The sequence below is a fragment of the Panthera pardus genome, unplaced genomic scaffold (assembly GCF_024362965.1).
Source record: "Panthera pardus isolate Hobbes unplaced genomic scaffold, ASM2436296v1 HiC_scaffold_22, whole genome shotgun sequence".
In the NCBI taxonomy this organism is placed as follows: Eukaryota; Metazoa; Chordata; class Mammalia; order Carnivora; family Felidae; genus Panthera; species Panthera pardus.
Window position 1 is genome coordinate 6,100,855 of NW_026526788.1, and position 18,514 is coordinate 6,119,368.

General features: G+C 39.9%; 1 protein-coding gene across 6 annotated transcripts in view; it reads right to left on the reverse strand.

Moving 5' to 3' along the window:
• Positions 1 to 18,514, reverse strand: part of ARID4B (AT-rich interaction domain 4B) — a 152,716-nt gene that overhangs the window by 133,286 nt on the left and 916 nt on the right. For all 6 annotated transcript variants that reach the window (XR_002072301.2, XM_053910202.1, XM_019418958.2 and 3 more), the window contains exon 2: positions 18,114 to 18,168. Coding sequence is in view for 5 of the 6 variants with exons in the window: in XM_053910202.1 (XP_053766177.1) it covers positions 18,114 to 18,119 (6 nt within the window). In the remaining variant the exon portion in view is untranslated. The remainder of the gene's footprint in view (positions 1 to 18,113; positions 18,169 to 18,514) is intronic.

The window sequence follows — 18,514 nt, forward strand, 5'->3', positions numbered from 1 at the left end:
ATATGCCAGGTTAAACACAATATTAAAATGGAACTTTACCTATTTTTTTAAGTGCTGCTACTATAAACTTAACTTTTACATGACTCCCATTATATTCCTTTTTGACAACACTGTTCTAAACAATACACTCTAGCATCCGAATACCTGCCCACTAATTTACCCCTTCTCCTATTTATTTATCCTTATTAATAACTAACAGCTGTTGTTCAGTAATATTAGGCACACTGCTAAATGCTTTACATGGATTATCTCATTCAATTCCTCCAAAGTAGGGGGTCAGTTTTATCATTATCATCATTTCAGAAATTTTAAATTAAGAATCAAAGAAGTTCAGGACACCTGGATGGCTCAGTCAGTTAAGCGTCCAACTTCAGCTCAGGTCATGATCTCACGGTTTGTGGGTTTGAGTCCCACATTGGGTTCTGTCTGACAGCTCAGAGCCTGGAGCCTGTTTCAGATTCTGTGTCTCCCTCTTTCTCTGCCCCTCCCTGGCTCATGCTCTCTCTGTCTCTCAAAAATAAATAAACATTAAAACAAATAAATTTTTAAAAATAAAAATAAAGAATCAGAGAAGTTTAAGTAATTCACCCAGAATATGCCCAAAGTAAGTTATGGTTCGAGGATTAGAATTCAGTTTGGTTTCAAAATTTATATTCTTAACCACTGAGGCTCTACTATAGTGAACTCTGAATTTATATTCCTGAATTTTACTTTATTAAAGACACTGTCCACCAGGTGCCTCGTTAGCACAGTAGGTAACATAGGTCTCAAAAAGACAATGTCCCCGAAACAGATATTTTCCAGTGAAAAACTCCCACTCAATTCCCCTTTTTAATGAACAGCACCAAAAAAAAAGTGAACCAGGAAAGGAAAAAATGTGAGGCTCCAAAAACAAAGATTAACCAAAACTGCATGAATCTGGCTGCCAGTAAATCAGTGCACAGGTAATAAGCACTCTATATGTTTTATCATAATGCAGCACACTCTGACCATACTAAGTACATACTCTAAACTATTAGCAATTGGTAATTTGAAAACCTGTAATAAAAGTGGCCTCTCCATACTCTATATTACAGTTACTATTTTTTGGCACTTATAAACCAAACACAGCCATAAGAATGTTGCATGTATCATCTTATTTCATTCATAACAAAACGAGAAAGTAAATTTTATTCTTCCCATTTTTCATATGCTGAAAATAAGGCTCAAAGAAATAAACGGCCTAAGGCCATGCAACTAGCTAAGGGTCAAAGCAGGATTTCAACCTAACAAATCTACTCTACTATATCATCTCTCTATCCTCAGGGTGATGAAATGAGTGACAGCACATCATTTTGCTTCTAATACAACTTTGCCGAGGTTTGACAATGAAGAGTAGTACTTGAATTTATCACCTCCATTAAAATGGGATACTGAGATTTCATTTTTAAAATGTCAGATAACCATTTGAATACAGTATCATTTGTACTATCAATCATGCCCCTATCTACTTTCTAAGAAATGCTGCACAAAACACTTGATAAATGTAAAACAGAAACTTTGAAAGCATAAATTTACAACTCAAGACACACACAACTTTGAGAAACTGATTTTGCAGATGCACTTATGAAAATAGTTGTTCTGTATTTACTGCCTATCATTAGAGAATTAAAGGTACGCTACTAGAAATACGTAAAGAATACAGGGATAGCACAGAGAAGAGAAGGTTCAGAATCAGGAAAAGATATCCTGGAGACAGAGAATACTATCAAACTGCAAGAACCAAATCACTAGCTGCAACTCAATCTTTAGACACATTCTAAATTAGGCCACACTTAACTAGCAGTTATGTGTGCAAAGAAATATACAATAATGCAATCTAGAAATAATTTTTTCCAACCACAAAACTAAAAAAATCTCTATCAATTACTTACTCAAAGCAGGTTTGTATTGTAACAAGACAGAACTAGGTGACTTCTCTTTCCATCTATAATATTTACAAGATGACCTAGGGAATGTTCACATAGAAGTGTTTTGCTATGGAGTCCCTGGGTGGCTCAGTAAGTTAAGTGTCCGACTCTGGCTCAGGTCATGATCTCACAGTTCGTGAGTTCAAGCCCTGTGTCGGGCTCTGTGCTGACAGCTCAGAGCCTGGAGCCTGTGTGGATTGTGTCTCCCTCACTCTCTGCCCCCCCCCAACTTGTGAGCAGGTGCGCGCTCTCTCTCTCTCTCTCTCTCTCTCTCTCTCAAAAAACAAATAAACGTTTACAAAAATTTTTTAGGGGCACCTGGGCAGCTCAGTCGGTTAAGCATCCAACTTCAGCTCAGGTCATGATCTCGCGGTTTGTGAGTTCGAGCCCCGCGTCGTGCTGTCTGACAGCTCAGAGCCTGGAGCCTGCTTCAGATTCCGTGTCTCCCTCTCTCTCTGCCTGTCCGCCACCCACACCCAGTCGCTGTCTCTCAAAAAATAAATGTCAAAAAAAATTTTTTTTTAAAAAGAGACATTTTAAGCTAACCAAGTAAAAAGGTGGCTCTAAGAAAAATTAACAAATGAAACATTAAAAACAGCAATTCTCCAAGATCAACTTGGGAGAATCAAAAACTGTATCAACTAGGCACACACAAAATAATCAATCATAAGCAATTGTGACTTAAAACTGCCTATTGCTCGAAACCCTCCTTAATTATTATCATAGCAGTCCTTTGAAAAAGCATAGTAAGGGGAAAAGCCTACTGCTTAAAAAATATTGTATCTTTTAGACTAAAACAGACTCAAATCATAAAAAATGACAGTTAAGCATTCATCTGTTTTTTCAACACTGTGCTATAAATTTTCAATGTCCTCAACAAGCAAAGGTCTGGAAAGGCTAAATTCTAAAACAAAAAGAGCCACATTAAAGAGTCAAAGAAAAAGTAAACAACTTTTTGTGAAGCTTCACTTCTCTGGGAAGGGTCTGAGTCACTGACATCCTGTTCTGCTTCTAGAGGCCAAGCTTAACTCCACTATTCAGACTAGAGTTTACCAAGCCCCCTGGTTATGCTGGGGACCACCTCACCCAAGCATCTACCCAACAGGTAAGACCAACCAGGAAACATCTGTTAATAATTGCAAGTAAATACTACGCATGATCTGCCTGCACTGGCACAGAATTTCCATTTTCATGAAAATTCCTTTGTGGTAAACAATAAATATAAATTTCACTTTACATAAAAAGCCTAAAAGGCTAAATGATTGTTCTAAACTAAAGAGCCTATGTGGTAGGCAAAATAATGGCCTCCCCGGAGATGTTTGTTTTCTAATCCCCAGAATCTGTGAAAATGTTGCTAAACAGCAAGGGAGAATTAAGGCTGCAGATGGAATTAAGGTTGCTAATCAACTGACCTTGACATGGGAAGGTTATCCTGGATTATTCGGATGGGCCCAATGAAATCACAAGGGTGGTAATACAAGTGAAAGAGCGAGGCAGAAGAGGCAGTGTCAATCAGAGACGGGAAGACAGAGCAAAGGAATGCTTGTGTACAGCCTCCAGAGCTGGAGAAGGCAAGGAAACATTTCCCATGGAGCCTGCAGAAGGAATGCAGTCCAGAGACACCCATTTCTGACTTCTGACCTCCAGAACTACAAGATAATAAGCCTGTGTCGTTCCAAACCACAAATTTGTGGCAACTGGTACAGCAGCGATAGGAAACGAATACGGAACCTAAATCTGGCACCACGGAACAAGTTTTACCAAATAGTTTTATAAAGAACCTAAGTAGCAAGTGGTAACATTTAGCACTGATTTGCATATAAAAACATCTCCCCCATCTAATCCCTCAAAATTCAACTTGTATACTCACATAAAAGTTTCTTGATTCCTAAAGAAAATTAAATAGTGATTAATCCTGAATTTTAAAATATTATTTAAAAATATAACAGCAACTTTTCTGCCCAGTACCAAGAAAGAATGAAGTATTCCACAGAAGTTAATTTTTTTAATAAGTTTATACTTTCCAGAACAAAACCCTACTCTTTATGAAAATTTAATGATCTTTCTAAATTCTTCTGCTTCCCTTGTTCCATAAAGAGATGGAACAGGGGCGCCTGGCTAACTCAGTTGATGGAGCATGCAACTCTTGATCTCAGGGGTTGTGGGTTCAAGCCCCACGTCGGGTGTAGAGATTACTTTAAAAAAAAAAAGCAAGAGAGAGATGGAACATATTAAAACCTGATGAATTCAAGGTCCACATTTGAAAACTGAAACACTAAACGAGAATACATTTGTGTGTCTTAGTTTTCAAAAGCGTCTTTTTCCTTTTCCTGCTGTAATTCCAGCTCTCATTATCCCCATTTCAAAACTCCTCTCCCAATACCCCTACATGTACATGGAAACATAAACACACACACAAACACACTCCCAACTCACAAAGAACTGGATATTTCTAAACCATCTGTGGACTAAGCAAACCAGACATCTAAGTAAAGCTATGTATGTTAACTGAGAGGCAGAACAGGATTAGTAATAGTAAGAGCTCGGATCTGGAGCAGCTCAGGCTTAAAACCTAGCTTCGCCACTTCCTAGTGGCATGAATTTACTGAGGTCAAGTACACAGTCTCCTCAGTCTTCATTTTTTCATCTGTGAAACAGGCATATTCATACGTACCTCTCAGCATTTTTTTGAGAATTAAATTTTAAAATGTATAAAATGTCTGACACATACTAATAAGGACTAAACGAGTAGCAAAATTATCACATGATAATAACAATGATGAATTTGATGATGTCATAAAGAACATGACCAGGGCAGAGGCCGCGTGATAAAATTTTAATACTATTTCAGAACAAGACAAAATTAATGACAGCTTGACTTTGGGATTAATGGGATGTGATTATAAAAGTAAAAGATGCATTCAGAAATTACATGTTTACTAAACTAAATACAGGATTTACACTAGTACACAATATAGGATTGTGTTAATTACCAACGTACATGAGGATTAACGATTACTTATTATCACAGACTTACAACTCATGTCAAAACATCTGTCTTAACACTCCAACTGCATATATAATTTTCTGGCTCTCTGTGATCCCTTAAATTAAATCATTTTTACAATAGTTGCCTATTATTTGAAAATTCCCCCACAACCTCCCTCTATCGACACAAGAAGATTACAGTCAGAATTCTTTTCAACTGGAAGGAAAAAAGGTTGCATATAGGAAAGAATAATAATTATTATTACACCAGGGAAGAGGGAATGGAAAAATAGAATCAAGTCCAAACAAGTAAATAGAGAATGTTTCCAATGGACAGGAAAACTCAGAACTTAAGGGATGTCAACCAGACTGTAGACAGTTTTTTAGTCTAGGTAACCTAGCTGTCACTTGGCAGAACACTTGGGCTCTAAATCCACAGAGCCACATGATCTCTGAAGCTCTTCTGGCTCTATAGGCCACAGTGTTTCAATTCAAAATTACTTTGGCAATATAACCTGAGGATTCATTTTGCTCCTACTTTAAAATATTAACTCTTCAAAGCCTTGTCCTCTTGTCCTCTAATTTAAATACTAATTTTCAAACCAGTAAAGGTTTTCCCAGAAGCATGAAGTCCACTGTAGGCCATTTTAATATATTTTCATATGATTTTCTTTCTATTTTTAAGAAAAGAGTTAACACCAAATATTTAATATCATGATGCAATGCAATTCTAAGCTTTAAAAGGATTTCCTTTCAATAAAGAAAGTAGGTAAAAGGTTTCTAAACTACACACTATTCCATAAAGCATCAAAAGGTCACTAAATGGAAACAACTTTATTACTCACTTATAACTAACAGAGGCAGCGTGGTTTGGTTTACTAACAAGAGAGCAGATTCTGCCATCGGTTTAATGTGTGCCTGTGGGCAAATCACTCAACATCTTTGCATCTGCTTCTCCAACCATAAAAAAGGAAAAATGTTGCTGACCTGCCTCAAAGGGATATTATAAGGAATAACGAATGATCATGAAACTTTAAAAACATAATGTGCCACTTAAAAACATTATAATGCTAGTGTTAAAAAAAACCCTTTAGAAACCACATATTCTGACCCTAAGCATCTGCAGGGGTCAATGCCTACGGTAGTGTGTCCTCAAATTAACCTTCCTAATAAATGCTACTAGGGATCCAAGAACAGCATTAGCTACTCTAGCAGCAGCCATACAGCACAGGGATGCTCCCTCACTAACCTCACAGCTTACCTTTTCATAGCAATCTCATGCAGTTAGATTTCATTATTAGTTAGTAGCTGTAATAATAATCCATAGGCCTATGAGGGGCTATCATAAATGCTGCTGGGACTGTTCACCACCTAAAAGCACTAAATATTCAAATAAATCAACGATACTTACTGATTACCTAACTGAATGCTAAACACTGCTATACATGAGGTTTGTACACTGCTATACATGAGGTTTGTACGTATCTGCCAAAGCTAAAAGCTAAAGAAACATAGTGGTGCCTTTACCATATAATTTCTGTAACTTTTTAAATGTTTATTTATTTTTGTCAGAGAGAAAGAGAGAAACAGTGCGAGTGGGAAAGGGGAAGAGAGAGAGGGAGACACAGAATCTGAAGCAGGCTCCAGGCTCTGAGCTGTCAATGTCAGCACAGAGCCCGACATGGGGCTCGAACCCACAAACCACAAGATCATAACCTGAGCCAAAGTCGGACACTTAACCGACTGAGCCACCCAGGCACCCCTAATTTCTATAATTTTTGATATTTATAGCAAACTTGTACTGCTTTTATAATAAAAACTTCTGAATTCTGGTAGGAATAGAACTAGTTTAGAAAAAAATATGTCTCTAAGTTGGGGGAAAGCAAAATTAGGTGACTAAGTGTCAAAAACCCTCAATACACAAAACAACTTTAAAAAAAAAATCCCTGAACAACTAAACAGAGATGGGTCTTTTGGTGAGATATCCTCACCAAGATAAAACTGAAAAAATGAAAAGCTACATTTTTTTTTTTTTTTTTAATTCCCAAATAGGCATAAGCCAAGCTGCCTCATTTAAACTTTGACAGCAATAGTAGCTCCTTTGTCTTCAAGCCTGTTCGCCTTTCCTTTTACTCCTCTCTAGAGTAGAGACAGGCTTGGCAGGGCCCCATCGAGCATTTGCCCCACCCCCACAGGCTCAGGATGCCAGACCAGCTTCAGGTGACTAACTGCCACATCAGAACAGTGATCGGATCAAGAGAAGAAAAAAATGTTTGCCCTACATACGCAAGGCTAGAGGTGGATGCTTATCCAGAAAATAAATATCTCCAGTGGTTCACCTAATCCAATAACAACCCTCTAGGCTTGGAAGTAAAATTTACTTTTCCCTTGAAAGAATCCCATTTGGGCAAACCAGCAGCAAATTAGAAGAAAGGACAAGTATTATATTTACTAAGAGAAGCTTCTGCATCAGGAAGGGCTGGGATAAAATAAGTCTGAAATGGGAGCAAAGAGTTCTTAGAATCAAGAAATCTGGTTTTCCCCTTCCATTAAATACTCTGTTCTTAAGGAATTCATAAAGACAAAAATAACAGGTTTTAACCTCAATCACAAAATTACTTTTCTCCAAAACTTCCAAATCAATCTTTAAGTTACAAAAGATTACAGTAGCTGTATCATCCTGAAAGTGTATTTAAATTAAGAGTTTGCACATTCTTTCCAGAGAACTAAGAATAATAGTTACAATTTATTGCGAATTTACTATGTAATAGATCCTGTTATTACATTTAGTCATCCCCAATAATCCCATGAGGTAAGTACTATAAATGTTTCTCATTTTAGACAAGGACACCAGCCTTCTTAGAAGGTTTAAGAAAACTGCCCACAACTTGGGTAAACAGGAGAATCCCAATTCAATCCCAAACACTCTAGATTAAAGAATCCTCACTCTATCAGTTTATGAAAGAAGTGACTGGCTTTTACTGGAATAATAAAGCTATCGCATACTGACTACTGAGAACTATGCCAAGTGTAGTGTAAAACATTTTCAATGCTATTTCATTTAGTACTTACAAACCTTGTAAGGTAACTATTATTATCCCCATTTTGCGAAAAATGAAAATGACGTTTCCTTTCATTGCAAAAATAAATAACTGCCCAAACTTCAACAGCCAAGTCAAGAACAGAGAGAGACGGTACTGGGAACAAGACCTCTCTTTCCAAGCCATATGCTCTTAATCATTAAGCCACACTGTTTATTGGGCACTTTAACTAAACAAAGATGGTTTTTACAGCCATATTCAAGTATAGTTTTTCCTGTCAGTAGAAAGTGAATCTTTTCTTTAAATTCCATTTGCTCAAAGTTTTGATAGTTTACAATCTTCATTTCTGTGATGAAAGTAAATGATTCAAAAGAAGTGTAATTTTTGGGGGGGCGCCTGGGTGGCTCAGTTAAGCATCCAATTTTGGCTCAGGTCATGATCTCGGGGTTCCTGGGTTCGAGCCCTGAATCAGCTCTGTGCTGCCAGCGAGGAGCCCGTTTGGAATTCTCTTTCTCCCTCTGTCTCTGTCCCTCCCTGACTCATGCTTTCTCTCTCTCAAAATAAATGCATAAACTTACAAAAAAGTGTGATTTTCAAAGAAACATAAACAGGTATCAATGATTATGTTGTCATAAGAGATCACACCCAGCAGAAGTATCAAATACAGGAGACAGCAGTCTGTTCTCGTCAAAACCTTGACATGGGACTTCAGGAACCTGCGTCAGATTCTCTCTCCCTCTCTCACTGCCCCCCCCCCCCCGCCCCACTCTCGCTCATTCTCAAAATAAAGAAAAATACATAAACTTTAAAAAGATTAGCAGCAGATCAGTAACAGGTGACATTACAGAGCTGTGTTTCTTAATATTCGTATCAAAGTTTCCAGTGAGAACTTGATGAAATTCATCTCCCCAAGAAAACGTATGGCCACATGAATTTGGGCACATAAACTTTGGGGAGAGGAGAGATTTACAGCAACCGTGAAGCCCATATCTGGACCTTCTGAGTGGAGCACGAGCAAGTATTAATTAAGGAATACTGGGAATTATACTCAAAGTAAGACAAGTGCTGTTTTAAAAATTTCCCTCTTTTTTGTCTTTTATTTTGTCCCTTCCTTCTATTAACCAGCCTAAAATATGACCCTTAGCATAGAAAGTTAAATACCAAATTTGGTTTCTCTGTCTCTGTAAACTGACCCTTTTATTTTCTAGTAAACTGTTAATACACTTTTATAAACTCATGGTTTTCCTCCCCAAACCTGACTGCTATCTTGAATCTTAGTATGAAAACTATCAGATTTCCAGAAACACATTATCTTCCATGGAAAACTTGAATGTCAGAATTTCCAGCCCTCTCAAAACCAGAAATGTAGTCATTTTTATAACAAAAGTTCTCTTATTTATTTATATTTTTTGTAGTATTTATTTCTTATTGAGAAACAGAGATAGCACACGAGCGCGGGGGGGGGGGGGGGGGGGGGGGGAGGGTGAGAGGGACAAGAATCTGAAGCAGGTTCCAGGCTCCAAGCTGTCAGCAAAGGGCCCCACGCAGGGCTCGAACTCGCGAACCCGTGAGATCATGACCCGAGCCAAAGTCAGACACTCAACCGACTGAGCCACCCAGGCGCCCCACAAAAGTTCTCTTTTAAAATTAAGATACACATACTGATTAGTAGTTTAAGACATAACAAATATGCGCACAGTCTTATTTTGATGTAAAGTAATTAAATGAAAAAATTTCAATTATCTTGAGAACGAAAAGCCAGTTATGGCTTATATTTCGTTCACTGGCCACTAGGTATAAAGGAGGCCCAACTGAAAAGAAAAAATACTGACACGCTTTCTTCACAGGCCTTATCAAAATCCACACCTTCTACAATCTGCAACATTTAAATATCAAAAGGATTAATATGACAATGGTTTCCACTGCTTACCAAGTGTCACACTGAATACTAGATTCGAATTCTCATGAATGCAGAACATCTTCGTTCTGTGACACCAAAAGGAAAGCGGCAAGAATCCTATTTTTATTTTAACATTTGTTTATTTTGAGAGAGAGCATGAGAGGGGGAGGGACAGAGACGGGGGTGGGGGGAGGGGAGTGGTGGTTAGAGAATCCCAAGCAGGCTCCACAGTGTCAGTGCAGAGCCCAACGCGGGGCTCGAACTCACAATGAGATCATGACCTGACCTGAAACCAAGGTCAGAATGCTTAACTGACTGAGCCACCCAGGCGCTGCAAGAGTCCTGTTTTTAAGCAATTCATCAAGAACAAAAGTTTGCAACTCTTTTGAATGTATCTATCACTAAAAAATTAATAAAGCATATCTATATCTTGTTTACAGCCACATTACACGAAGCAATACGCCAGTTAGCATTTTTCATAAATATAAAATATGCTTATTTCCAAAAATTACACAGCCCTAACTTCATTCTAAACCCCAGATCTTTAGTTCTTCAACCAAAAAATCTTGGTGTCCTCCTCAATTCTCCTTCCTTCACATTGAATCTGACCGGAACTACTGGCTCTACCTTCAAAGGAGATATAGACCCTGACCACTCCTCACTCCCCTCACTGTGATGGCTAATATCCCACCATCATCATCTATTAAAATAGCTTCCTAACTGGTCAGCTTCTATCTTCAACTTGCCTTCAGCCTGTTTTTAACACAACAAAGAGTGATCCCTTAAGAATATAATGAAAATCTGCCACTCTGTAACGAGATTGCATAACTCACAGTTCCCTATTTCTACAAGAGTGAAAACCACAATCCTTAACAATGGCCTTCAAGGTCCTAGGTGACCTGATGGGCTCCGCCCTCAACCTGCATACCCTTTATCCACCCCCTCCCATTCTCTTCTTTCCTTACTCCACCGCAGCCACCTTGGCCTCTGTGCAGTTCAATGAACATGTTGACCTGTCTTTAAAGCCACATGACTAATGACATCTTTTAGACAAATATTTGTGCCAATGTCTTCTCAATATACCTACTTGACCACCTTTACACCACAGCCTGTCCCGCTCTGTGCTGACAGCTCAGAGCCTGGAGCCTGCTTTAGATTCTGTGCCTCCCTCTCTCTCTTCCCCTCTCCCCGCTCACACTCTCTCTCTCTCTCTCTCAAAAATAAGTAAATATTAAAAAACAAAAATGTAAAGGGCACCTGGGTGGCTTAGTCAGTTAAGCTGCCCACTTCGGCTCAGGTCATGATCTCACAATTAGTGTGTTCGAGCCCCGCATCGGGCTCTGTGCTGACAGCTTCCGAGCCTGAGCCTGTTTCAGATTCTATGTCTCCCTCTTTCTCTGTCCCTCCTCCACTTATGCACATGAGCTCGCACTCTCTCTCTCTCTCTCTCTCTCTCTCTAAAATAAACATTCAAAAAAGGTTTTTTAATAAAATAAAATAAATTAAAAAATGTATTACAAAAAGACTACAGCCTGCCGCAACCCTGTATGTATTCCCTACCCTCCTTACCCAGCTCTCCTCTTATTTTCATACTATTTAACATCTAATAAACTAGATTACTTATTATGTTTATTTCTCTTTGTCCACCCTTGCTCCCTTAAAACGATCCACAGGGCCAGGACTTTTTGTTCACTGATGTATCCTAAATGGCTAGAAAAGAGAGACCAGCACTTTAAGTGTTCAATAAATGTTGAATAAATTGTTTCAATGTCCAAATCCTTAGTGGCCACTAGCCATCATGCCAAAAACACCTGAAGTTAAACATTCACTTCCCAACAGGGTTACCACAGATAATATTGCTATCCTAAAAACAGCAAGATCCACTCCCAGGACCCAGGAAAACTGAAAATATGCGTTCACACAAAAGCCTGTAGACAAACGTTCACAGCAGCACTATTCATAATAGGGAAAAAGTGGATACAATCCACCACACGTCCAACAGCTAATGAACGGATTGGCCAAATGTGGTATATCCACTAAATGAAATATTATTCACCAACAGGAAAGAATAAAGTACTGACACAGGCTACAATACGAATGAACCTTGAACATATTATGCTAAGTGAAAGAAGCCAGACACAAAAGGCCACATGTTGTATGATTCCATTGATAGGAAATGTCCAGAACAGGCAAACCCTTCGAGACAGAAAGTAGATGACCAACTGCCAGGGGAGAGAAAGAGGAGAGAGAGAGAACAGGGAGTGAGAGCTAATGGGTACAGGCTTCTTGTTGGGAAAACAAAATGTTCTGCATTTAAACAGTGATAGATGAACAATCTTGTGAAAATACTAAGTACTGAATTGTACACTTCTTTTTTTTTTTTTTTGAGTTGTACATTTTAAAAGGGTGAATTTTACCTCCTTTCCTAAAACTCAAAAACCAAACAAAACAGAAAAACATAAAGGAATGCTCAGGCTCAATGTTCACGGCTCACACATGAAGGAAGGCTAAGAGCTGGGAATGCCTTCTTGGCTGTATTCGATTCTAAGAATCCCAACCACCAACTAATCACAGAAGAAATATTTTAAAAGGGAGGGAGAGAGGCTAGTCCTGTCAGTAGCAGCAAGCCCAACTTTTCCTTCGCCTCCAATCCATTCAAATGCTATCATCTCCACCTGCAACACCACCACCTCCCACACCTGGTCCACACCATCTCACCAGAACTAATCCAGGAGCCATGCCACTGCCGCCCCTACTCCCACTCCTGTTCCCCCACGGTCTGTTCTCTGAACAGCAGTTACCGTTTAAACACGTCAATCAGATGACTTCACACTCTTGCTCGAGACCCTTCAATGACTTCTTACAACACTGAGATTTTACTCTACGTACTTCCCACGGCCTACAAGTCCCTTACACTGTACCGGCTCTCGTGATCTCTCTAGCCTCATCTCCTACAACGCCAGCTCTAAAGGCTTTCTTCCAGTTCCTTCCAGTTCCATACCTCCTTAAGGTATGCCAAGGTCAAACAGGCCAAAAACACTTCTCCCCAGGACCCTGGCATTTGTATTTTCAGCCTGGAATGCTCTTCCCCCAGATAGGCGAACGGCTCGCTCTGTCACTTGTTGCACGTGCTGCTTAAATGTCACCTCCACAAACAGGCCCTTTATTACACCTAATCTAAAACTAACACCTTCAGTCACTGTAACCTCTTATCCTGATTATGCTTTATTTCTCTTCACAGCACTTAGCACACTTTTTTTTTTTTTTTTCCCCTGCTTGGTGCCTGTCTATCCTAATAGAAAGTAAACTCCATGAGGGTAAGAACTCTTGTTCGCTGCTGGATCCTCAACACCTCAAAGCACATCCAGTACGTGGAAGGTACACAATATACAGACTGAATCAGCAAAAACACATTCTTCAGTGAAATATGTGCTCATCTAATCTACTTTTAAAAATCACAAAAAAACAAAGAATTAGCAATGGGCACAGAAAACAAGTCAGTATTTTACCAAAATTACCTGTTCATCAAAAAGACCACAAATTCATAGAACAAAACACATATGCCACATTATGGATGTACAGTTAAAAGTTATTAACTGGAGAGAGAGAGAGACAGACAGACAGAGACAGAGTGTGAGTGGGGGAGGGTCGGGGGGGGAGGGAGACACAGAATCCAATACAGGCTCCAGGCTCTGAGCTGTCAGCACAGAGCCCGATGGGGGGCTCGAACTCACAAACTGTGAGATCATGACCTGAGCCGAAGTCGGACGCTTAACCGATGGAGCCACCCACGAACCCCTCACCCTACCTGCTCTCTTAATCCTACATCCGGACTCGTAGATGTGGACATCCTACAGATCCCTTCAATACTCGAAACCCTGTACTACAGCTTTCCTCTCAGGACGACATACTTCAGATGACAATAACATCCATCCCATGACCCACCAGAGAAACTTCCATCTTCCTCTTACCCCGGGGCCCAGAGTTACTAGGTCCTGAGTTCAGTTTCTGAGATATCTCAGATCCGTCCCCTCTGCTCTACCCCCACTGCATTCGTTCAAGCCCTTATTCACCTCTCACTTGGACTTCTCATCTGGAATCTCCAGATCTTCCATTTAGATCTCCCTTTCGATGGATTCACTACGATACTACCAAAGTGACCACTCCAGAATATAAATCCATCATCCTTACTCTTTCCTAACAACCTTCCGTGCTTCCATGTACCTTTCAAGAAAATTTTCAACCCCCTCACTCAGCCTCATTTCCTATCACTGCCCTCCTATTCCCACCCCAAACACATCATGCTTTCAAAGTTAAGCAAGGCACAGTGAACGACTTACACTTTCCAAATACACCATCTCGGGGTTTTTTTCATTTTCCAGTATGTAGTCCCCTTTCTGACTCAAACACTCTTTTCTACCCTTCTTTGCCAAATGAAAGCTTTAACACTGAGCTTAGATGTCAATTCCACCAGAGAACTTTCCATGACTCTGATTTAGATGTCCTCTTCTGCCCTCCCACAGCACTTACCACAATTACCGTACATTGCCGTCAATACTCTTACAATTGGGTATATGTTGTTTTGCTTTATTTTTCTGTGTCTTCTACTAAATTGGGAGCTCCCTGAGAGCAGTTCTGAGAGTATTCACCTTCATTCCACACTGCCCCACGCATGGAAGGGGTTGTTGTTAAATTAATGATTTGTGAAAGGGAGTAGGGGGGAAGAGGAAGAAAGAAAAAAAAAAAAACAGGGGGAAGGGGAAAGGGGAAAGGCAGAGGAGGGAGGGGAGAGGGAGGGAGGGGAGAGGGAGGAGGAGAGGGAAAGAGGAAATGAACGAAAACAAGGACAAGAGGAAAAAAGTAAAAGAAACAAAAAGGGAAAGGAGGAGCCAGGGAAAGGAAAGGGGGAAAGCAGGCAGGAGGGAAGGGGCAGGGTGGTGAGAACACGCACACGCATGTGCACAGGCACGCGAGCAAAGGGCATTTGTACACAATCCATTACTTCTGTGTTCTACGCCAGTGATTACTGAGAGAATGGAACATCTGAAAAAGCCCATCTCCCGGAGATTCTAAGCATAACCATCTAAATCACTTCTCCCATAAAGATTCTGAAATGTCCAGCCTCTGCCACTTCACTTGAAAATTTACTGCAATGTAATGAGAGATGTTAATAACATGCACAACGTAGAAACAAAGTTTTAGTTAGGAAAAAGTAGGAAATAAGGGCGCCTGTGTGGCTCAGTCGGTTATGCATCTGACGCTAGGTATCAGCTCAGGTCCTGGTCTCGTGATGGTGAGATAGAGCCCCGCACAGGCCTCCGTGGTGACTGTGGAGCCTGCTTGGGATTTTTCTCTCTCCCTCTCACTGCCCTGCCCCCGATCAGGTGAGCATGTGTGTGTACTCTCTCTCTCAAAATAAATAAATAAACATTTTTTAAAAAGTAGGAAATGAATCTGACATAATCAAGTCTTGGAATCACTAATAAACTTTCAATAAACTATCATTTCCTGATAACATGCTATTAATGACATTGAAAGATCTATAGAAAGGATAAAAAAAAAATCCAACATAACACCAACAACATGACCTGTGTTAAGAACAAAACTGCTTTTCGGGTGCCTGGGTGGCTCAGTCGGTTAAACATCTCACTCTTGGTTTTGGCTCAGGTCAGATTCTCACAGTTCGTGGGACTGAGCCCTGCATCAGGCTTCGCACTGTCAGCTTGGGATTCTCTCTCTGCCCCTCCCCTACATGCAGTGGTGCTCTCTCACAATAAACAGGTTTGGTTTTTTTTAATTGCTTCTGTGCTACAGTCATATTTCTCAAAACCACACTGGGCAAAAATATTACAAGATAGAGTATTCTAATTAGTAAAGGACTTTTATTTAAATACACTCTTGAAGTCACGTACTACAGGAAAATTGTCGCTAAAACATATAACATTTAAAATGACACATACATTTTAACGCAACAACCAGAAAAGTATTACTAAGCACTCTTCCAATGACATCAGCATACTGTCACTTAATAAAATAAAAAAATTCCTTGAATAAAACAGATAATAAAAATTTAAAAGCTCACCTCGAAGTATGAATATGTTTGGTAAGATCTAAGAAATAGCACAAATCCTTCTATTGCTCAGCTGTCATTACAATTTAGAAACTGGGAGCGCGCGCACACGCACACACACACACACACACACATAAAAGATTTAAGCCCAATATAATCACTACTAAATACTTCTTGAATTGCAATTTTGTTGAAGGAAAATACCAATCATGGGCAGCCTCTCAACTTTTCAGCATATAAGAAATTAAGTTGTAAGAAATAAGCTAAGTTTGTAGTACTACCGATTATTAATAGACTGCCAAAGAGAAGACTTAGTACACGTACAATAACAGGAAGTTCTTCTTACACAAAACTAGAAATTTACTTTAATAACTCAACATCACTAGTACCTTTTTTTAAAGGCAATAATAATGGAGATGCTAAGCACTTAAAATTAGTATTTCTAAAATGATACCAAAAAATTTGCATTTGCCTAATATTTTGAAACTTTTAAGGCTAAAGTTTCCAACGTACTTTCATTTTTTAAACACACAAGTTAAAAAAAAGGGAAATGAAAGGAAGAAAATGTAAATCTAAAGGACCTTCAACTTAACTACATTTCTTTTAACCAAACATTAACAGAGTACCTAAGATGTGCCAGGCAGTATACGGGGAACTGACATATTACAACATCTATTACAAACTAAATCCTGTGTTATTCAGCTTCTGAATTTATTATGTTATTTAACCCAACGCTTTTCTTAAATTGTCATCCAACAGCGAGGAAGATACACAGTTTTTCCTAACGAATTCACTTGTCTCTGTTTTACACAGGTCACAAGAGTCACCGCTAGCATCTGTGACTAACAAAAGGGATTCATTTCAGAGACATCACTGATCATTTTTTTCATCTACATGAAGGTGAGACAGGAATTCAGCAGATATAAACTGTTTCAGGTATGAACTGTTTTAGGTTATAAACACCCTAAACTCAAGACGGGGGAAAAAAAAAAAAAAAAAAAAACCACTAAAAAAAAAAACAAAAAAAACAAAAACTGGACTAAATTTACTTTGTATAGCTGATAAATATTTAAGTGGCCACAGCATTTACTTCTTCCATAAACACAAACATTACAAATTTCCATTTAGATGCAATACTATAAAAAGTCTTGATTCTGAAGACAAGCGAAGAAAACTTTTTTTTAAATAATTCAAAGGAACTATCCAAAGTAGACAACATTTCTATTTTCACATGCTATCACATACTATTTCACATTTCTACACTCGTAAACACACTCTACCCTTTTAAGCACTTCCGAATTTGTCACGGGTGAACAAGCTGTCTAGTGTCTAAGTTCCACCAGTTGAATCTAGACATTTCAGACACCTAAGGCTTCTTATCCTACAGTGTATTAAAAAATGACAGCATTCGATTACATATTCTCTAAAAAAACAAGCACTACTTCCATTGCTATAATTTCTTCCACCGACTAAGTAAATTCTACCCTTTAGACACTATCCTCCATTCAGTTAACATGTTTACGTTTAAGAGGAACCCGGCCATGGGCTTTCCACATCAATCCACATGGGTTTTGACCACAACATCTGACAATTTACGGATCAACAAAGAAAAATAAACCATATAACGCTAAATCCCAGGAAATACAAGGAGCAACTGCTATCTCTGAGTTGTGTAAAGATCACAAAGATTCTCTTTAAGGATTTCTCAATGAAGATCACTTTCATGGCTAACCCTAGAGGTCCTCTGCTAAAAATTCACAGTACTGTCCACACAATAAATGAGATTTTCTTTCATCAGTGTAATCGACAGAAGCACAATACAGTTCAGTTTCTAGAGTCAGATTACTTGACCTGCTTTTTCTGTTTTACCTTGTAAAACACTTTAATTCAAGCAGTTCCTCCTACCTTACCCTGAAAAAGGAGACGTCCTACAGGGCAGAATTCTGCTCGGTGCGATATCCTCCAAGTGGCCCCAACTCCACAGCAAAGCCGGTAGAGAGCCACACCAGCTGACCCCCGTCGTCTCCCGGCAAAGGGCTCGGGCACCAAGCCACCCAACACACCTTCCTCGGCCAAACTCGGAGGCCCCACACACGACCTCGATCAAACCCCCATACTTCCCCAATTCTGTAACCCCAGAGGTCGTTTTCTGGGAGCAATCTTACCTTCATGATGATTCAGGGACCGCGATCCCCTCGAAAACACCAGATTCACCTGCACCTGGAGGGAAAACAAAAGACACCCAGTCAACACCACCGGGCACCCCTCTGCACTGGCGGAGGCGGAGGGAACCGAGCGAAGCCTGAACCCCGAAGAAAGAGCGTGGCGGGCATCAGCCCCCGAACCACGAAACGCCGACGAGGGGCTCCCTCCGGCCTCGCCAGCCCCGCAAACCCGGCCACCTACACAGCTCGGCGGCTTCCCGTCCCCATTGTCGGGACCCGCCGGAGTTTCCCGTCTCCGACAATGACGCCATTTCTGTCAGAGAAGAAACTCACAACAAGCCCGGGGGCCGGCGCGGGGCCGGCTGTCCTCCCCGAGGGCCTCCGGGCCCGGCCGAGCTGGT